This window comes from Gadus chalcogrammus, chromosome 16 (assembly GCF_026213295.1).
Source record: "Gadus chalcogrammus isolate NIFS_2021 chromosome 16, NIFS_Gcha_1.0, whole genome shotgun sequence".
In the NCBI taxonomy this organism is placed as follows: domain Eukaryota; kingdom Metazoa; phylum Chordata; class Actinopteri; order Gadiformes; family Gadidae; genus Gadus; species Gadus chalcogrammus.
The window spans coordinates 30,758,953-30,781,539 of NC_079427.1; the positions used below are offsets into that span (position 1 = coordinate 30,758,953).

At 44.9% G+C, this 22,587-nt stretch overlaps 1 protein-coding gene across 1 annotated transcript; it reads left to right on the forward strand.

The window, feature by feature from the left end:
• The first annotated feature begins 1,131 nt into the window (after positions 1-1,131).
• LOC130405704 (probable basic-leucine zipper transcription factor Q) lies at positions 1,132-21,162 on the forward strand. Its single transcript, XM_056610873.1, has 9 exons — positions 1,132-1,162; positions 1,765-1,841; positions 2,289-2,375; positions 5,730-5,803; positions 5,903-5,935; positions 7,908-7,945; positions 10,020-10,213; positions 10,692-10,788; positions 19,692-21,162. The coding sequence occupies exons 1-9, from the start codon at positions 1,132-1,134 to the stop codon at positions 20,117-20,119; spliced, it is 1,059 nt and encodes a 352-aa protein (XP_056466848.1). The 3' UTR covers positions 20,120-21,162.
• The last annotated feature ends 1,425 nt before the right edge of the window (positions 21,163-22,587 follow it).

Below are 22,587 nucleotides of genomic sequence, written 5' to 3' on the forward strand. Positions count from 1 at the left end.
CAGTAATTTCACACTTTTACACAATTAAATTACTGGTATGTTAGATAACAACAGTAAGAGCTCAAATTAGAGCAATTAAAAGAGTGAAACATTAGTCTCCTGTCATCTCCTTCTCATGCACTGGTTAGCCATGGATGTAAACAGTTCATTCAATTATTCTGAGTCGATTTTGTCCTTGTTTAGCATTTGCTATTGCTACTATAGATATACAAAGGACAACTTGTCATTTTTGTGTTCTATTTGTTCATACTGTTAAAACTGATAAACCTACTCAGCTTTCCATGATTGTTGATAATCGTTATACTCTTAAATCAGCGGGTTGTAGACCCCTGCGTTGGTGAGTGAAGTGCGACACCCCATAAGCACACGTACATGGGTTTCAATGGAATTTGTTTAGAGAAAAACAGAAAAAAAAAATCGAGGTTTAAATCGAAAATTGTCCATTAGTTAGAAAAAATCGAGATTTTATTTTTAGGCCAAATCGCCCAGCCCTACATTGAAGATACTTTTTTTTTTTTAATTATTGTATTTTTTCAGGAAATTATTTTTAAGTTAAACTTAATTTGTCAAGAGATACATTCTTGACGTTGCACTTCAAATAAAGTGGGTATTGGCATAACTGGTTGTAATTTTTATTTTAACGCAGCAGGGGGTTTTACTTACCTTGTAATCTAAATTACTTTTTAAAGGAGTAATCAGATTAATTTTTCAAGGTTACTGTGGCAGCACTGGTTGGAAGTCTGGGGTTGGAAAAGTGTCAACTCCGACCAACTCTGTGTGTTTGAGCTACCATGTCGTAAAAAATGGATGCTCACGCTGAACTGCAAGAATACAAATGTATTATAATTCTAAATGTTAATGATCTAGTTTGACAGAAAAATAACTTATTTTTCAGTCAAACTAGAGTACATTTTGTCTACAATAAGTGAACCACTTAGTAGAGGAAACTGGGTCCATTCCGTCTGTCTTTTAAAAAAATGTGTTTACCCTTTCAAATATGCCGTCTTTTACCCGGCATGGTCCGCACGTTTACACTGACCGAGGTAATATACCGGCCTGATTTTGCACGCCAATTTATTCTCTCGGACGCTACACACATTGGCGGTATAATTTTAATGTGAATGTGATTAGATGGCTTCGCTGTTCCAGGGGCGGGACTTGGGTAGAGGTTTTGGTTCTGTGTTTCGACTACAACAGAGACAACTTAGAATATCAACATGAATAGCTCTGTGAGTGGAGAGACGGTAAAATCCACGAGCTGCTGACCATCATGGGAGAGAAGGTGATGCAGTCGCATTTTATGAAGACAGGGAAAGATGGTGCGATCTACGAGAAAGCAGCATAGGAACTTTCCTAAGGAGGCATTTGTCGGGACTAAAAACAACATAAGTGGTCAGCAAAATAAAGAATATGTTGACATTTTTGCACTTGTAAATAGTTAATCGCATTTGTAGCCTACACAGATGTATACTCATTTTTGCATGCGAGTGTCTTGAATCATGAAAAAATAAAAATATTCAGCTGGCTCCGTGACAAAGGGGGATTTTATCCCCTCGGTTTTACACAGGCAAGACAATGAAATTGCAGGGTGTGCCAAGCCGCGACCGTACCGGCTTGGCAGTGTGAAAATGCCTTTAGTTTATGGTATGTTGCAGGCATGAAACTAATGAAATGGTCACATACTAAATAATTTGGATTTAACAGACAAGTTTCTTCTTTCTCTTCAGATTCCTACACAGGTCTGTGTTCCCCCTCCTCATGCAGAACTCCATGAAATGAATAAAGCACCACAGCCTATAGCAGGACCCCCGCACCCCGCCCCCTCCCCCGGCCTCCCACAGGTAACCTGCAAACACCTTCGCAGCCGCTTCAGCTCAGCTTTGACAGTTGGAAAGAGTGCAAGAACAGGATTTAGAACCTACCAAAAAAAAAGTCTCTACGTTCCTCCCACATGGGGGAGGGCTGTACTTCATCTCTTATTGATGGGCATGACAGATTTCCTGAGCGAATAGGGATGAGATGCCGTGTGTGGTCCAAGATCTACAGGGGAAGCCAAATAGAAACAGAACTCACTAACTAACCCGTATCACTAAGTGACCGAAATGCTTACTTTAATCAATTATCACTGACAAGGCTTTTATATCCTAGTACGCTCAAATGAAGGCTCAATAATCCTACCGACAATACCATTTTCCGCACTAACTTTGCTCTTACCGGTCATTCCCTCACTTCATATCTCTGTGTTTGTCCCTCTCTATTTTGCTCTCTTTCTCTTGTTGAATCTCCAGGCCAACTTTCCCCCTGGGCAACCTCCCTCCATGGTCTTTGCCAGCCCACCGCCTCCACAAATGAACCCCACACCTCAGCCCCGACAGGTATGCCCTGGTCACACGCCCCGTGTTCTAATCATTCAAGAGGCTTTTCACTCATCACTCAGAAGAATTTTCATCCTCTTATTTGGGGGTGTGCAGAATGAAGGGATATTGTGCAGGGTTTCCGCGGATCCTTAAAAAGTCTTAAATTCATAAATCGAAAAATAAGGCCTTAAATAGCATTAAAAAGTCTTAAATCCATCTTTCAAGTCTTAAAAATGTTTACACATGGTAAGTAGGATTTTATGATTGTAGTTAGTCTCAAATCTAAAAAAGAATAGTTAACATTTTTTATATATATAAATTAGGGCTGTAACGATACGCGTAACGAAACCGAATTCGCGACACTCAAAGCCACAAACCTGTCTCGCGTGTGAGAAGGCAGAATTGCCTGGGTGATCCCTGTCTCTATTGTTTTGTGTGATTTGACCGGCAGTTGGTCTGCTTATAGGTCGGAATGAAGCGGCCACCGATTATTGACAGGATGGGTACTTTATTTTACCGGACTCGTTTGCTTCTTCACTAGACACACACGCTACCGCTCGCTCTCCTCGCTCGTCCGCTCACTCGCTGACGTCACTCACACACACACATATGCACACTACCATTCTCGCGCACACACATACGCTACTCGTAACACTATGCCTCGTTATTGCGACGTTCATGTTAGATGTTCATGTTTTTTCCCATCTATTGAAAGTTAGGCTATTAAACATTTTGCATTCTATACGGCCTGATTATGTCATTATTTAAGCTGCATAGCCTAATAAGAAGCGCCCGAACGAGCAAGTGGATTTTGGGTGGACGTTAATATAAAAGCTATTTATTCAAATGTTTTTAGAAACTGCAGAACAACCTTTTGTTCCTTAAAACCACACAAAATAGAAGTATTTGCAATTGATCAGCGCGCTGTCTTCTCTTCTCTCGGGAAAGCGAGTTAACAGACACGCATCGCTTCAGTGCGAATATAGCCCCGCCTTCTGTCACTCACTCGCAGTGCGGTCTCTGGCAGTGATTCGCTAAAGGTTAGCCAACACAGCTAGCATCTCAAGTGCAGCACCTCCGCGAACGGTTTAGGTAGAAGTTAAATGGAGTAGTGATGGAGGTGTGCAGTTTGGAAGTACTTTGGATTGAGGCAAATTATCAAGGAAAGTCAAGAACACGGTTTTGGGTTTCATAACTGTGCACATGCACACAGCAATAGCGATCTTTTTCACGAAATTGGACCCTCACAAGTCACAAACTACTGTATATATTACATGAAAGCTGAGCCTCCACTTATTCCAACAGTCCAAACCATATTATTCTGTGACTAAAACTCGCAAATAACAACTTAAGAAGAAACGTCCCCTTTTCTTTTAACAACCAAATATGAAGTATTACCTTTGTGATTTTTGTCCACAAAGTTGATTCTGATCGAATAAAACCACCATAAACAGATTATCCAGTATCTGGGCAACTTAACATGGTGTTTTCAATCAATGAATAAGAGAAGGTTTCTTAGGAAATAGGTAAATTGCCTTCAATCAGAAAACATATTCTTCAGCGCAATCTAGTGGCCATATATTTATTTGCGAGTGTTTGGCTTGGTGCATTCGATTGCCCTGAACTTTAAATAGAGGTGTCAAGTGTCAAAATTGTAAGATATACCTTTATTTGTGTCTCATAGTAAGACAGCGCTCCCAACTGATAACGACCAACTGATACTGATAATTATTTCAGGTGGAAATGTTATCTTCCACTTATGCTGTGTTCCATGGCTTTATTCACTTTAACCAAGTATTATCCCCATTGAATATTTCACTTGCACAACAATCTTTCTTTTGGCCCAAAGATGACATTATCGCCCTTGCATTTGTGGAGATATAATCTATTTACTTTGGGTATGTTCTTTCCTGGAAAAAAATTTCCCCCTGATATCAAAAATGGTATAGAATATCGATCTTTTTCCAGGAATAGTGTTGAAGTTAGAAAATCCAGTATTGTGACTGACAACCCTACTAGAAACGAGATTGTGATTATTCAGTTAGAGCTACAAGAAACTTGAAAGTTAAAAATACATATCTTTGCTACTACCTCTGACATTTAGTTATGTACATTTGCATAAAATCATGCAGGTCTACATATAACTTGGCGATAGCTTTAATAGGTTGGAACGGTGGACTTAAATCACTTCATGGCACGATGTGACCGCTCGATAAATAAGTAAACAAACAGATGTTTGTTATTTTTTAAACACAACATGTCTGGAAGCCAACATTCAGCTTCAGTCTGAGCTAGGATGATTTTTCTGAGCCCCCCCAAAACCAGGCCGGGTGCCTGGCAAAAAGAGGCCCGTTCACGATTCTGATTATAATTTGGGCAAGTGAACATTACATTCGGGCAAGTTGAACCTGACCTGTACTTGCCCGATGGGCAAGTGCTTTTGAAACCTTAGTGTCAACCCCTGATATTTGACTAAACCTCCAAACTAGTTGAGGGTTTTTGCTCCAACTACAATCTTTGGTTATTTATTTATTAATTTAGCTATACTTTAATAGTATTCTTTCTGTTCAAATCTGTTCAGTGTTCCAAATTATTTGTTATTAAATGTGACATTAAGTTAATTGTTATATAAGTGTTGTTAAAATAAAATGCTTTTAAATTTAAAAAAATCGTGGGATGTATCGAACCGTGGGTCAAAATCGTGATACAAACCGAATCGTGAGTTGGTGTATCGTTACAGCCCTAATATAAATTAATAGCAGTAATGTTGCGCATCATGAGAGCGGAACCAACAAAACATTTGTTTTGCGGCCGTGACTCAGATGCACGTCGTTCAGGTGCGCAAGAGGTCATTTTTGTTTCTGTCCAAAAAGCCTACTGATAGTGGAAATATGTTCAAATACATTTTTCCACTAGTGTTTATTGTGTCGTCGGTCTTAAATTTCCTTTCAAGTGGCATTAAAAAAGTCTTAGTCTTAAATTTAACTTTCATTAAGCTGTAGGAACCATGTTGTGATATTTTGTCTTTTTCTTGCAGGAGCTGTGCAGAATTGTTTGATCAGCCTATTTAATTTCAAGCACTGTACCTACAAATTCCTATCGTCTTGCGTTTCAAATTTGATGTCTGACTATATTGGCCAACCTAGTGAGACAGTTAAATATTTTTTTTTTTTTTGTGAATGGGGAAAAGCCTAAAAAATAATTTGCCGGCCCATCCAATGCTTGCATGCCGGCATACAAAATAAGTCCCCATAAGCCCAGTGTCCCAATAAATGCTGTCCCCATAAGCCCAGTGTCCCAATAAGTGCTGTCCCCATAAACACAGTGTCCCAATAAGTGCTGTCCTCATAGGCCAGTTCTCCCTGTCCACAGACCCACACCCTGGCGGGCAAAGATCCCACACTCAGCCCCAAAAGGCACCAGTCTGTCAGCATGCCCTGCTTGTGGTCATACTGTTAACCTAGTGGTCAGGCTTATGTCTGGAGTGTGTGTGTGTGTGTTGTGCCATGGTCCTTAACCTCTGTCTGCCTCTCCTCTTCCTCTAGTTCGCCCCCGGGCCCCGGCCTATACACCAACAGGTACTAACACACACTCAACCTGCCCCTATTCTTCTTTCCTTCTTCACTGCATGTCGTAGGTGGCTGTGGCGGGGCCCCACACACATTTTGGGAGGGGTGTGCTCACGGTCATTCAGTTTTGCATTCCTGTCGATATCTAGGATGTTTTTAATAGATCTGTGAGGGCAGTGATGGTAAATATTGATCAGTTTCATCATTGGCTTGGCATTGCCAGGTCAAATTAAGTATCATTTAATTTTTTATATACCTCATGGGCAGACACCTGAAAGTATGCCTCTGCTTCTATATTTTCCCTTTATAGACGGTGTCTTAAACTACACACTAAAACCTTTCCTTTTAACGTGTTTTATTCCCCTTCATTACTTTTTGCTTGCCAAACAATATGTAATGCCCTCATTCAACTTTAATGGCATGTTGTATGGCACCAGCAGTGCTATATTCTAAAAGGAACCTCACAGCATGGAGTGGTTGGTGGTTTTGTGTAGACACTGGGTGCCCCAATACTATTGGTGCCAAGCCACTTCATTTGGTTACACACAAAGAAAATGTGACAATCTTGGTTCAAATATAGAACGGCGAGGCGTGGATCATAGCTCTCAGCCAGTGGGTAGCCCTGAACTTGTTGATAATCATTTGTCTAGACCAGGGGTTTTCAAAGTGTGAGAGAGTGAGCCCCCCCTCAGAGAAAAAAATTCAGCTGAGCCCCCCCCCCAAATTTTTTTTTTCTAAAGACCTGTGTTTTGAAAGCTATCTTAATTATTTTACACATTTTAAACATCTCTGATCATAATTTTAAAACATTTGAAACATATTTTTTTAACATTTGAAACATATTTTTTAAACATATTTTTTAAACATTTTAAACATATTTCTGAAACAGTCGAATCAGATCTGCTTTTACAGTCCAGAGATTCGACTATTCGGCGGGGTTTGTTTACCGGCGTTGCTATGGTGACCTAAATCATTATAAGCAACTGAAAACGATGCCGGTTTGAAACTAAAACTGTGATTCTGAAAAAAGTATAAATGCTATCAAAATTCCGTTTAGATAGTATTGAAGATACAAGTGTGTAGATTTGTTCAATGGTTTGAACGATGGTAAACGGTTGAAAAATGAATGAGTTACGATGTCTAGAAGTAGGTGTATCAGAATGGTCAGACGTCTTCAATGAAAACAGCTGGAAACGAAACTAAAACGTGGTTCTGCAGACATTTTAAATGATATCGAAATTCTGTTTGGATATTATTGAAGATACAAGTGTGTAGATTTGTTAAATGGCTTGCACGAAGATAAACGGTTGAAAATTGATTTAGTTAGGTTACTTCTACAGTTGAAGTACGATTGATGATTTGAATCATCGACTTTCAGGTTTTTCTTCGGGTTTATTTTTTTCTCACGTCGCGCCCCCCCTGAAGAACTCTGGCGCCCCCCAGGGGGGGCGCGCCCCACAGTTTGAAAACCACTGGTCTAGACTGTGCACGACACGGTAGACACATGCTCTGGAAAGTGGGGTTTCCTCATTTTGCTAAGTATGGCTGTTGACACAAGGCCAACATTGTGTGTGATAGTCCTGGTGCCAGCTCTCTTGGGCATTCAGCAATAGGATTCTCAGATTAGAGCGGGAGAAGTGCAGGACGCAACAGTGTGCTTTGTAGCCTGACCTGTGGACTGACCTCTGGTCTGACCTGGGGTCGGACCTCGGGTCTGATCTGGGGTCTGAACTGTGGTCTGACCTGTGTCTGAGCTCTGGTCTGACCTGTGTCTGAGCTCTGGTCTGAAATGGTGTCTGACCTGGGGTCTGACCTTGATGTGTCCTCTGGTCTGTCCTTGGTTTTACCTGTGGTCTGACCTCTGATGTAACCTGTGGTCTGACCTCTGGTGTGACCTGTGGTCTGACCTGTGGGGTGACCTGTGGTCTGACCTCTGGTGTGACTGGTCTGACCTCTGGTGTGACCTGTGGTCTGACCTCAGGTGTGATCTGTGGTCTGACCTCTGGTGTGACCTGTGGTGTAACCTGTGGTCTGACCTCTGGTCTGACCTCTGGTGTCACCTGTGGGTCTGACCTGTGGGGTGACCTGTGGTCTGACCTCTGGTGTGACCTGTGGGGTGACCTGTGGTCTGACCTCTGGTATGACCTGTGGTCTGACCTGCTGTGTGCCCTGTGGTCTGACCTCTGGTCTGACCTGTACTCCTCCATCTCTCATTGGAAGTTTGATCCCTGATCTGGAAAGTATTCCAAATATTTTTGCTACCGGTTCTTCATTCCTCTCTGGCACAAGCAAACCAGGTTTCTTGTGGATTGGCCGAGGCAGTTGTCGGCCCACAGCAATCATGGCAAATGATCTCTGTCAACACCCAACAGTGGGTGTGAGAGCCGATCCCGGCGCCTTCAACTCCGTTCTCCCCTCCCCCACAATGCATCTTTTGGTTCCTTTTTTTAACGTTCTTGTTTAGAGAACACTTATACTGGCAAACTATTATGTTTTGCTGCCAGAATCAGACAGCGGTCCTGTCTGGCGAAACCACACTGCAAAACACACACATTTCCCCCCCCAAATGTCTACCAAAACCCTTGCCCTGTCATTTTGAGCCAAGTTATTCATCTGAAAACATGGCGACCAAAGTCTACTGCGGGGGGAGGGTGGGTCCGTAGGTAATCTAAGCATGCTGCATGTCAATTCACCCAAGGCCCCGATATACTTGAAATCAATAGAAATTGGTTACTCCACTGTCACTGACTAAGGGGTTGTTTGTTCAAAGTGCAAGTAAAGCCCCTGTTGGAATTAGAACAGAGTTCTAGGAAGGAGAGCAGCGTTTTACTACAAGTGTCCGAAAAGCTTTACCCTAACTCAGACGCCGTCGTCAAAATAAACCGCTGCTCAGCGTCACCGTCCACACGTCCTAGCGGTCTGCCTGACCAGTGATTCCAAACCCCCGGTCCCCGGACAGTCACAGCGGGTATCCCGTTTCAACAGCTGTGGCTGTTGAAAAACAGCCACATCATTTGTTTAAAAATTATGCGTCTTAGAATTAAGGCATTCAAATTGACGACCTGTCCTCCAATGCTGATCCTTGGAAAACAAAAAAGGTTGGGAACCCCTGATCTAGAGCATAACCCTCTGTGACACGCAAACAGCCCTCTTAACGGCTGAACCAGCTCGACAAATCCACAACGGCCGTGTAGCTTCTCTCTGACCCAAAGTCAACCCCAGCTCGGACAGAGCTCTTCGTGTCCACACGCGTCTCGCCGCCCATGTCCCTCAGCACTTCAACGTCACGAAAAGAACGCTAGCTGTTTCTGAAGCAGAGTGCACCTGTTCTCCCCATATTAGGGACTTATTTCAGTAACGGTGATAACAAGGCATAGACCACTATGTTGAGGATCATCAAAGACATATTATCAAGTTTTAGACCCTTGAAAAAGCGGTTTTTGGTACCCTGATTAAACCAGAGTCAGGGTCCCCTCTAGTGCGCTGATCCACGCCCGAGTTGTGCCTTAGCTCTGTGCGTATGCGCTGGTTTAGTTTGAAGTATATCGAGGCCTTCACTCACTCACTGTGTTGGGATGCTTCCTCACTGATTGTGGTGCATTCTATCTTCTCCTTTCCCCTCCTGCTCTTGCTTCCATGTGACCTGTCTGTGTGTTGCCCTGTGTTTGTGCTGCTCAAGGGAGGGTTCAGGTCGCTACAGGTAATACCGCTCATTATTTTGTGTGTGTGTGTGTGTGTGTGTGTGTGTGTGTGTGTGTGTGTGTGTGTGTGTGTGTGTGTGTGTGTGTGTGTGTGTGTGTGTGTGTGTGTGTGTGTGTGTGTGTGTGTGTGTGTGTGTGGCCCTCTGCTGGTTGGCAGTGAGGCAGCAGCATGTCAATGAGATGCAGTGAATAGACCGTAGTGCTGGGCCGCTTTAACCTCAGGGGCCAGTGTGCTCCGACGGGCCCTCTCTGCACCTTCACAGGGCCAGGCGGAGGACGTGTGTGACCGGTGGTTCCCCGTGTGGTTTCTCACTACTCCTCTTCCCCACCCCTCCCCCATGTCATTCCTCTCTCCCCTCCTGCTCCGTGTGGATCATGTCGCCCCTGTCCAGCCATACTACACCAACAGGTCAGGCCTGCCCTCGGGGCCGGGCCCCGGGGCCTGCCCCCCAGCAGCGCCCCGCGGCCCGTGGCCCCCACCCACGTGTACCAGGCGGGACCCGGCTCCCAGATGATGATGATCCCCCAGCAGCCACTAGCCTTCCCCAGCTCCCCGCAGGGCACCGCCTACTTCATTCCTGGACAGGTAAAACGTGTAGGGGCTGGAGCGGGTGGAGGAACACGGTGTGGTCAGGACGGTCTCTCATTGGGCCTCCATTAGGAGGCTGTCATTCATATCTGATTTGAGTTAAAGACCGGAGTCTCTACAGAACCCCTTCCTTTTTGCATGTGGATGCCCTTATTGCAATTCAGCCAATCACATCAGCAGCTGAATAAATCATAATCTGCCCTAGGGGTGAAGCTCCTCTTTGTGTTCTTCTGTTGATCCAAATCTGTGTAGAGATTTGTCACGGGTATAATGTTCCCATCAACACATAGTACATAGTACTTGTTGATGGTGGTGCAGTATTGTTTTCAAAATGGCCACATACATTTTCAGGATGACGACAATATCTGCTCAAATTGTGTCTTGTGATGTCAAGAACTCCTCAATCACTCACAGGCCCCTGCAGCGACAGACCACTTTCCATCTGTAACGCGTGTGTTTGTCCCCCTCCCTCCAGTACCGGCCCACCTACGTGACCACGCCCCAGCAGTACTCCCTCCCGGCGGGCACGCCCGGCTTCTACCCCAGCAGCACGGCGGATTACGGTCCTTATGGTAAGAGATATGCCGTCGAGACACGGACATCCTGTGTGTTTACATATGAAGGAAACTCACAAGAGGGCTCTACACGCTAGGGCTGAACAATTTGGGGAAAATAATCGAATAGCTATTATTTTGACCAATATTGCGATTTAATATGATATTTTTTTTTATTTATTAAGTTCCTTATGATCTGTATTATTTAAAAAAAAAAAACATCAACATATAGACTTCTATTTCCTTTAGGCCAGGCAGATGTGTTGAGATGAATTGATATTATAACATCTTTATTTAACTATTGAATTGTAAAATAAATATAAATCTTAATGGTCTCCAGTCTACGGAACGTGTAAAGGAACATGAAAAAAAAAAAAAAGTAAACGTTTCTTGTGAGCACGAGAAAGTATGTCGCGCGCACGAGAAAGTATGTCGCGCGCACGAGAAAGTATGTCGCGCGCACGAGAAAGTATGTCGCGCGCACGAGAAAGTATGTCGCGCGCACGAGAAAGTATGTCGCACGCACGAGAAAGTATGTCGCACGCACGAGAAAGTATCTTGTGCGCACGAGAAAGTATCTCGTGAGCACGGGGAAATATCGTGCGCATATGAAGGGTGTTGCCCCCGAGAGAGCATCGGCCCTGGAGGGAACGTATATCACCTGTGCTCCTCGGTCTGGGAGCCGACAGCAGGAAAGATGTAACTAACCATCTCGTAGTTGGAGGCGGAGCGCAAGAGAGTATACGTGATCCAGTAATTTGAGATAAAAATAAAGCACATTAATTTGAAGGATTTTAGCTTGTGTGTGATTTATCGCGGGCACGGGCACACACTAGCTAAAATCATTAAAATGAATGTGCTATATTTTTATCTCGCACTATTGGAGCGCGTATACACTTTTGCCTCCAACTACGAGATTGGTTAGTGTGCCTTATAGGTAGGGTTGAGCACCGAAACTCGGTTCCAGTAGGGAACCGGTTCCGATGTAAACGGTTGTAACGAGATCTAATAAGAACGCACATTTCGGTTCCTCATAACGGTGCCTGGCGTTTTTTAACGCCCCCTGCCCCGCCCCCATGGTGTTGCGGCGTCAACTTGCGTTAGTGCTGGGCGCTATACCGGTTCACACTGAATAACGGTGTGTATTTCCGTTAGGATATGATTTTTTTACATACCGCCATACCGGTGTATTTGATTACACGACGTTCGGAACGCAGCGCTGCGCGACACTGTTTCAGACGGTACCCTTTTCAATGTTGCGCTAAACACGCATGGTACGACTACGACTTTCTTTATAGGTCCATGACTGCGAGGCGTGGTATTTCAGGCCAACTGGTAAAAGAGTGTGTCACGGCTTTCAAACATATAAACCATAAAGCCTATGGGCGCCTCGAGACTCGGAACGGACTTGTCAACGCGCTGCGGCATCGCTTACTTGATGTTGTTTTTATTGAAGATCGGCAGGTTGTAGTGAATGAACGTGTGTGTGTGTGTGTGTGTGTGTGTGTGTGTGTTGCGAGCAAATGTAATTTTAAAGTAACAAACAAACAAACTCAAAGCCGATGCATGCATCCAAAACTTTCTGTTCAAAACCAAATATACAAATCAAAAACAGAGTCGTTATTCGCTTCAAATACCTTTTCTTTTCAAAACTTGGGAATTAATACAGCGCGGTACCGAGCGGTTGAAAACAATGTTGGCGTCTCCTGTGGATGCCTTGCGCACCTGAGTTATATTACCGTATTTTCCGGACTATAAGTCGCGGTTTTTTTGTAGTTTGGCTTGCCCTGCGACTTATATTTCGAAGCGACTTATATGCCAAAATTGTGCGTACATAATCTTCGGCCGCAAGATGGCACCGTCATTCATTAGGCCTACAACTGAACGCTGCAAGCCTACTGCACCACCGAACAAATTATATTCTCGTCGTCATCGTCCTCAATGTCCTCCGGTTCAACCAAAGCTACCCCAGCCTTAGCTGCAATGTTGTGCAACATAGCTGTCACACATATCACAGCGCATGACTTGGCCGGCGAAAACTGGAGCCCTCCGCTGGACTTGTGAGCGCAACTTCCACCTCCCGATCGTGCGCTCAGGTTTAGGACCGCGGCGCATACCCGTCCGGTGGAATCCCGGTGTCACTGAATTCGGTATACTCTCAGAACTACGAGTGGGACCGACACACCTATATTGCTATTGCAATTTTATTCAGTCTCTCCTGACTAAACGTTCTTGTTTAAATGTTTAAAAATAAATGCGACTTATACACCGATGCGACGTATATATGTTTTTTTCCTCGTCATGGAGCATTTTTTGACTGATGCGACTAATACTCGGGAGCGACGTATAGTCCGGAAAATACGGTACTTAATATGACGTTGGCAGTAATGTTGCGCCATGATGCGTGCTTGCCTGCTTTCAGCGAGTAATCAATATTATTTGTAATTATTTTTTTAAAAGATATTTATCAGTAATAATAATTGTTATTATAAATTAAATTACTTATATTAATTATTATAAATAATTAATATAAGTAATTTAATGCCAACCGTAAATCTTGCATATCCAGTAGGCTAGCGAACACCGTTGCCATTCAACTCAGTGTCCGCTGACTTTCTGCTTAATGTGAAACCCATAACAAGTCGTGCATGTATGCAAGTGTGTGCGGTTTCGTTTTCGTACCGGTTCGAGAACCGTTTTAGCTGCGGAACCGTTAACCGGAATCGGATAAAACCCAAACGATACCCAACCCTACTTATAGGTCGGAATAAAGCGGCCACCGATTCTTGACAGGCTGGGTACTTTATTCCATGGGCGTAAGTTTGGTCTCAGCTTTGGTAGGGACATTTCACAGAACAATCAATACTTTATTAAAATAAAATCGAGATTTACATGTGCACTTATTCACATTTAAAGTACACACACACACACACACACACACACACACACACACACACACACACACACACACACACACACACTGCCAGTGATATGCGTACGTTACTTTCTCGTGCTCACGAGAAACGTTTACTTTTTTTTCTTTTTTTTCATGCCCCTTTACGGGTTCCGTACCAGTCAGTAACGGTGACCTTTATTTTTATTTATAACTCAGCCTTTGCGATTTGCATATCGCGTTCTATTTCATCGCAATTTCGATTTGAATTTGATTAATCGTTCAGCCCTTCTACACACAGCAGTATGTAAACACAATGGCCTCACGCACCCACACGTGGATCTGGAAACACAGTACAACTCTGTTGGTTAGCGGTGATCGGCTGAACGTTGGATATTAAAAAAGGATGAATCCTAAAACATTTGATAGAAAGGGAGGAGAGTCTTCATACTGACATCATGTCCACTAGTCACAGCGGGTATCCGTGCAGCAACACCTGTCAGCTCTCCAGCCTGGGCACCCACCCCTCTAGTGGCGGCTGCATGTCGGTAGAAGTTGTGCCCGGGACAATAAACAAACTGGCTGACCCCTAGCAGCAGGCATGTGTGCTATGCGCTGGTTTTCTTTAGGTGTAGGCTTATCGCTCACAGATTGCCTTAGGACAGCCAATGTACCGCAGAGACCCCCGTCCGGCCGCGGGACCCGCTCTCTCGGTTGCTGGAATACATCTCATCCCGAGACGGGTTGATCCTATTTGTGTGTGGCTGGTTTCTTTCCACCAAAGGTATATTAATAAAATGCCATTATTGTAGCAGAACTATTGGACCACGATGGTCTAATGATCTGACATATGGGTTTGGTTTCCCTGCTTATCGTTGTGGTCCTAGTTAGACTGACCCTCATGGCGGTTTAGGAGCATGGCCCTGCGGTCTTCGGTGAGGGTTTCACTTCGCAATAATACAACCACCTGATGCCGCCGATTAAATTCCATTCAAAACCTACTATCGTTGTGAGCATATTGCCGATGCATTATTTATGTTTATTTTTAGTACCTTATGGAAGTATGTTGTCTTTCCCTACGAGAGTATTGTACTTTGTTAATACATAATAATGAACTTTTATTTTTTTATACATTGGTAGTCAAGGCGGGGCCCTATTGTTGTTAAGGCGGACGCCTTAACCATACAGTGCTGTGGGAAACACTGATGTCATCTGATCACGGAAAGCTTATTTAGCTTCCTACCTCTGTCTAATAAACAGACAATTATGATGCCTCAATCATATCAAATGTGCTAGGCTAAAGGGAATGTAAAAAAACTCCTTTCTTGCTAGTTCAAGCATGTGGACAATGTTGAATAAATTTCATCATTTCCAACTCGTCATAGCTGGGATGCACCGTTGGGGGTGGCCAGTACATCCTTGATGAATAGAGGGCGCAAATGTTGCTTAGTGGTGCGTTAATAGTCTGCTTTTTGTGTGGAGTTAGGGTTGTGGGTCTAGGGGTGTGGGGCTAGGAGCTTGTGTTGGGCTAGGAGCTTGTGTTGGGCTAGGAACTTGTGTTGGGCTAGGGGTGTGGGGCTAGGAGCTTGTGTTGGGCTAGGAGCTTGTGTTGGGCTAGGGGTGTGGGGCTAGGAACTTGTGTTGGGCTAGGGGTGTGGGGCTAGGAGCTTGTGAGTGGCTAGGAGTGTGTGGTTAGGAGCTTGCGTTGGGCTAGGGGTGCGGGTATAGGAGCTTGTGTTGGGATAAGGGTGATGGGAGGTAGGAGCTTGTGTTGGGCTAGGGGTGTCGGGCTAGGATATGTGTGCTTTTGTATGCTGCAAGTTATTAATAATAAACCAAAAATTTGCCCCGTTATTCAAGTGGGTATATTCATGCTATTGAAAAGATATTTACCGATAGTGGTTGTCATTTATTGGACAGTTGTCTATATATTCTATATAATAAACCATGAAACAAGTTAAAAGTACACGGTATAGCCAGTGAAGCCTAAGCAGAATATAATGAATGGGCACCAGTAGGGGTGTAATTGATCACAAAACTCACGGTTCGGATCGTGTCACAGTTTTTGAGTCACGGGTCGGATAATTTTCGGATCAACAACAACCAACCAACAAATGTGACTTTAAAATCTTCAAATGTGTAAAGACAAAATAAAGTGTACAATTAGGTTATAATCCTGCTTCCTTTAAGCATAGTAAATATTTAAAAAAATGCTTGCGTCCACATAAAATAAAACTTATTAAAAATCATTTAAAATTAATAAAGTGCAATCTGAGGCATTATTCCTTCGTCTTTTTAACATGGATAGTAAATAAAATTAAAAAAAAATTGTTCAGAGGAAGCACAGAGAACCAGGCGAAAAGATTACAACCAAACACAAACGGCCCATTTCCGGTTCCGGGTCCGGTTTCCGTTTGAATGGGATTTACGAAGCGCCAAATAAAACATGACAAACTATTTCGCGAAGATACTTAATTAGGAACATCAACGAACACCACTAACCACTCGGTGAGTTGCACATTTCTGAAAACGAACGTTTCGGGTTGTTTTAAGTGCCGGTTTGTGAATGCCCAAAGCCAACCATTCTGAAGCAGGCAGGGGCGAATCGAAACCTGAGACGGGACCAATAGTCAACATATCAGTGTTTCCTCCTAGACAACCAGAAAGGGGGCTCAATGTGCTAAATACGGAATTGTCCTTTAAACATGCACTGATCACGTGAACGCACACTTTTTTTCTTCTTTTTTTTTTATCAGCCGATCCACGGATCACTTGCGTCCCGAACCGTGAGGGTTGATCCGTACGGATCACGGGTTACCCGTGAACTGTTGCACCACTAGGCACCAGACAGGTTTCAGAGCCCCATGGTCTGCTAGGTGCCGAGGTCACTTCGTCACACTTCTCTCCCCGTCTCAACCGACAAGAGAAGTCGGCTCATCAGTAGAGATCTTCCATTTATCATCTAGTTTGTCTGAAAAAGAAGATTTTTTTTCAGACAAATTAGGTAATTTGCATTTATCATTATAATAATTTATTTGTGCTCTTGCAATTTAGCGTTTTCCGACTTGGTTGTTCGAACGCACGCAGGTCAGCGTTTCCCACTCCCGACTTACCACTAAGACGAACGCAGCATGTGTTGATGTTCTCTGCCTGTATAGTGAATGAGCTCGCGTCAGGTGATGGTATCGGATCGGCGCATAGACGATAAAGGATAAGAGTCTTGTAAGAGTTGTGGGCATGCCCGCTGATACCCGATATCTTTAGGCAGTATAGGGGGCATTTCCAATACTGGTATCGGTGTCGGATCAACTTTTCTCATCAGATGGTCGGCTTCATAATAGGGGTGTACGGTATAAACTGTATAGAAAGTACACCGGTGTGAATTTGCACTTCGGTATGGATTTTGACGTTACCGTGAGTCTGGTAGACAGTGTTCTGTGTAACGGGAAACAATGTAAGTAACGCGTTAAAACAGAAACGTAACTACTTTTTCATGTAATTAGTAAAGTTACGTGCAACTACTGAAAATATGGTAACTAAACGTAGTTCGTTTTTCAATTCGGCGCTATACGTTACTCTTCACAGGGAAAGATTTGACAGCGATACTGCCTTCTCAGTCAGTATGCTATTGCACGCAGGCGCGCAGCAAGTGTGCCTTCGTGCTTACGCAATAGCATACTAATGCTATTGGGAAGTAATAGTAGTGAAATCACTTCACAATAGCAATAGCTATTGTGAAGTGACTTCGCAATAGCTATTGTGAAGTGACTTCACAATAGTAGTGCTCGTGAAGTCCCTTCACAAGCCCTCATTCCACACCGTACGAGACAGACGCAGGTAGCATGACGTGCTGTCTCTGCAGCTCTTCCACAGTTATCGCTTCCCCAGGCATTTTCCAAAGCCAGTCGTAAACGCTGTCACTTAGTATAACGCCACGATGTGATGCTAATTTCATATACAACTTGGCAACAATTATAAAACTCATACCCAACAACGGTACTAAAAAGATAGCACAAAGTTGCCGTGGGTCGTAACATCATAATATATATCGCGGTTTCAGTCATTTCACAAACCGTAGGAAAGTAAAAAGGAAAATGGGTGAGTTCAATGGAAAAGCCCTGGGTTTAGACATGGTTCTAATGCAGGCCTCCACACCATGCTGACAGCTTCTTCTGGGGTCCATTCTGCTGTTCTCTATCCTCTGTATAAGATCACCAGGCCGCCCATAGCATGTAAACCTCAGCCTAGCGTGGAAACATTCCCCGTTTGAACAGCAGATTGCTCAGAGCACAGGGAATCAATCCCACTCACAAACACTGAGCCCTCCCTGTGCAAAACTGCACATCGGGTCATCTTTGACCCCTGAGATTCCAACATGCGTGTCGCCGGTCTTCTGCCGCCTGGAGGGGCCTCGGTGGGGAGGAGGGGGGCCCCGTCATCTCATGCAGTTGGATGATTTACCTAACGCCCCCTTCACCACCTCCTTCTCTTCCTCCTGCCCCTCTTGAATTAGGTTGTCTGTAACTCCATCAGCAGGGTAGGTTCACAGCCGTTCATACGGCTCAGAGCCTCGCCGGGCCCCACCGAATCCCTGCTACACAGGAGGGAGGGGGAGGGAACAGGGGCGGTCTGAAGGGCAGAGCAGGGGGGGTGCTTGGAAGAGGAGGACCTATGTGGAGACACGCTGGCCAAGGGGAACAGTGACAGGGCCAGTCTTTCTCAGGGGCACCTGTGGGGGAAAACAGGAAAAGGGCGGAAAAATAGCAACAAAAAAATAAGCGAAGGAGGGGCTCTGGAGAGGATCCTATACCGCTCTGTTCGTCTGGCCTGGTTTGCCTTCTCCACACACTCCCCACATACAACGTTCTGCATGGGGAACCGCACGTCCCGCGAGCAGGAGGACTCCCAGGGTACGTGGTTCGCCTGCAATTTCTGACCCTCACAATCTTAGCCACATCCCCTCCCTGTGACTGCTATCTTGACTCCTTTCTCACCATGGCCTTTCTCTTGTAAATATCGAATCTATTCATACACCCAGAGCGTTATCCATGGAAGGTATTTTCATTGCTGTTTCCAGTCTGCTTTCCTCCTTTCTCTCAATCTCCCCGTTTCTCTCGGTCCATTCCCCTGCTGTCTCCCAGTGGCTGTGGGTTTTGACTATATTTAGGTGTGTGTGGCTCCCAGTCAACAATGCCGACGGGCTAATGTGACTGAAACGCACTTGGGGAGGGAGCGAGAGCTGGAGAAGGGGCACAGACGAGAGCTATCAAAGGGTCTGGGCGGGGGGAAAATAAACTACCTTTTTATAGTGCTTTCTTTGTACTTTGAAAGGGAAATCAAGGGGGATGTAAGATAGGTTGGCTGTGCAGGCCGGGGCATTTTGTGGACTGAGGCTGGCTAATGCTGGAGGTGCTTGTTGACAATATCGATTGCTGGAACATATTCGGTCTTTGAACTTGGGTACTTTGTGTATATCTTTTTTTTGTATCTTGGTATCTTCAGAGGTCTAGTGGCTCTTGGACTGACGGCTTTTTTTGGAGTTGGATGGTCATGGTCATAAGGCTCTGTGTTTCACACAGAGCAGTATTGGGGGTGGGGGGTTAACTGGTCGACCGTACCAAAAGTCCTTGAACTGATCAACATCTCCATAAGAATGTCTCTGTTGTCAACAGACAAATGTACACCTATCAGGGAGGGTTTCCTAACTCTCCTGCAAGTGAGGAACATTCGTTATGACTCTCTTTGGGACAATCTTCACACGAAGCCACACTGTGTAGAGCATGGCCCTCGCTGTTCACCCTAACATAGAGCGCTGTCACTCTAGAGTGACATGTTCACTCTAGAGCACCCATGGCTCGCTGTTACACACGTGTCAAACATCACTGATGGATGTCCATAGTGTGTAAACCCGGTGTGGGTGCGTGTCTGTGTGCTAGTGCCTAACTAAATCTACTTCCAATGTCAAGCCAGCATGCTCCTGTCAAAGTGAGGCCAATGGTCTGGTTGACACCGTCTGTTTGGTCCACAGCGGGGGCCTACTACCCGGCCCAGTTTGCGTCCCCTGTGCAGGCGGCGCCGGTCATCATGAGCCCCGCCCCACAGCAGCAGCAGCAGCAGCAACAGCAGCAACAGCAGCAACAACAACAACAGCAGCATCAACAGCAGCAACAACAGCAACAACATCAACAACAACAGCAGCAACAACAGCAACAACAACAGCAACAACAGCAACAACATCAACAACAACAGCAACAAGCACATCAGCAGCAGCAGCAACAGCAGCAACAGCAGCAGCAGCAGCAGCAGCAGCTGCAGCAGCAGCAGCAGCAGCCGACTCCACCTCCACCTTCCCAGCACATCGCCACCAAGCGAGAACGCAAACAGGTAAAGTCACCCTCATCCTCGTCTCACTTCTTAAATGCTTTTTCGACTTTTCCCTTTGCTTTAGACTTATGACGTATGTATACATGTTATACGTCTGCTAAGCTAGACCAATCTAACTATTACATAGCAGGACTGCTGGATCCGAGATGACCCTCATCCTAACAGCACTTTGTCTAGAGGACTGAAGCTCTACTGTGTGCAGTTGGTGCAGATGATTTGGCTCTGATCACTTGTTCCCCACGTTAGCACACTCAGCTATTTTATCGTACTTTTGAGAATCTTCTTCACTTTAAGTGGAAACCAAATGGCAAAATAGATGTTGGATATTTGTAGTCTCACGTTTTAAGATGATTCTTCTGTTGGCGAAGCTTCCAAATGTAACAATGAAAATATGAACTTTATCCCTACAGACCTACTCCTAAAGTCTGATATGGCCTATTTAGTTTCTATATAGAAGTAAGGGTAGGTTCCAAAGGTCAGCTAGGGAATGTTTAAGGTCAGAGCTTAGTGAGTATGTTAATTGAATGTACATAATGATGGAACGTTTAAATCGGCTCAACTTGTATCTCAACCAGATCCATTATTCTGTGAGTGAAACCCATTGGTGTATCCAGTCCAACCTGGTTACCAGGTCACGTGTTTACACCGGGAAATAGCCCAATACGGACACTTAAAAGTCTCCACCAGAAACTGCAGTGTTTTTAGTGATATGCTGTATCAGTGACTGTACTGCTGTTGTTTCAGTGCGAAGCCAACAGCGGGACCGGTTTTGCAATGATGTCGAGTTTCAATCTGAGGCTCTGGATGTTTCCTGAACCCTGTCCAACTTGGGGATGGCTGCGAGAACTAATGTCGTTCTGAACCGGCTCCCAGCCTGGTTCCTCTGTGAAAAAGGTTGCTCTCTGACAGAGCGGAACAGCTCTCCCATGCCCTTTGATGCTTTTCTTTCTGTGCTTTTCACACCAAAAGTGTTTGTCCACTCTCTAATGCTTGGATGCCTGGGGTCTGATTCTGCACCTGTTTTACTGACCTGATTTAGTGTTTTTTATGGTAAATGCATTGTGTCAAGCCTTAATGACATGATGGTTTGGTAATTGATCATTTGATAATAGGTCAGGCATTGTGTGAGGTTTCTAGTCACTTTTCACTGTGTTTTGGACAAGATAACAACATGGTAACCTGATCTCGTGGTATTGCTTAGTTGGATTCATTGGCTCCATAGGAGTTTTGTTCTAATGGTGTTTTCACACAAAAAGCGAAGGGTTGTTTTTGTGAATAGAGGCACGAACCATGCGAGTCCTTGTTCACACTGGTAGAATATATATCTTTGCGCGACATTAACGTACGTCATCGGCTACAACTTATGTATGCCTCAGGATGGCGTTAGGAACCCAGACCGACGGCGTCGGGTTCTCCCATGATTTTGGGGATCCACAAGAATAGATGGTGTGATGGTCTTGCTATGGTGGTTATCTGGGCCATGGCAGGCAGGCAGAAACTTGGCGTTGACGTGAGTTGAGCCCTGCGTTCTTCATGTGACTTGCTGTTTTGCGGCATCAAACTTACGCAAGTTACGCAAATGTAAAATTGTCTTTGCTTTTGGTGTGAACAGGGCTTGAGGGACTTTTGATTAGGTTCAAACCAGACGTCCGTTGGACCCGAGTCCCCCTGAGCCTCCATGTGTCTAGGCTTCAAGCTGAGGGACCAAAGGCCCTTGATGGTCCTCTCTCCCAGCAGGGTTTGGTAGGGAGCTTATCAGTACATTTGGGGACACACAGCTGGCTCAGCGCTGGACTCTGACCCCAGAGACCACGCTGCGTGGCTGGGCCACGTGGGCCTGCACACATTCACTCGCCATGAACACAGGGGAAACACACAGTGGAGTGATTAACTGTTGTCTGTGAGGGGGGGGAAATTAGTGTGTAAAGCAACCAATCGAGGAACTTGTGATGGGATGAGTCAGTGACAAAACATCCTTTTTCTGCCTGTGGGCTTTCAGTCCTTAAATGGTTTCTTCAAGGTTGTGGTGGGGGAATATCTACCTATAGGGAAACCATGTTTTACCAACCTTCTCTTCGCATCGAGCCGTCTTCCGGGTCTCAGTTTTGTATGTAAGTGCAGTCGTCAAACTGTTATGACTTGCAGGAGCTCATTCTTACCTCCTTCTCTGGGAGACTGTATCCCCCATTCACAGACTCTGTATGTCAGAGCAGAGAGGGGAGGGGCTGTGAAGGACGTGTCAGCACATAACTCTGCTCCACGTGGCTACCGGTCTCCTCCCCCCATTACAGCCCAAAGAGCTAAGCCCATCCCTCCCTCTCCTCTACTACCCTCCCCTTGTCTGCTGCTGTGGCATTCCCCTCTCTCCCTCCCTCTCCCTATTTCTCTCTCTCTCTCTCTCTCACTGCTCTCTCTCTCTCTCTCTCTCTCTCTCTCTCTCTCTCTCCTCTCTCTCTCTCTCTCTCTCTCTCTCTCTCTCTCTCTCTCTCTCTCTCTCTCTCTCTCTCTCTCTCTCTCTCTCTCTCTCTCTCTCTCTCTCT

What these genes read in the sequence shown, in the direction of transcription:
- LOC130405704 (XM_056610873.1), top strand. Translation starts at nt 1,132, where the DNA reads ATGGCTTCGCTGTTCCAGGGGCGGGACTTGG. An exon ending in GTCAGCATGCCCTGCTTGTG is followed by an intron (nt 5,804 to 5,902) that starts GTCATACTGTTA and finishes CTCTTCCTCTAG; the next exon opens with TTCGCCCCCGGGCCCCGGCC. An exon ending in GGCGGATTACGGTCCTTATG is followed by an intron (nt 10,789 to 19,691) that starts GTAAGAGATATG and finishes TTTGGTCCACAG; the next exon opens with CGGGGGCCTACTACCCGGCC.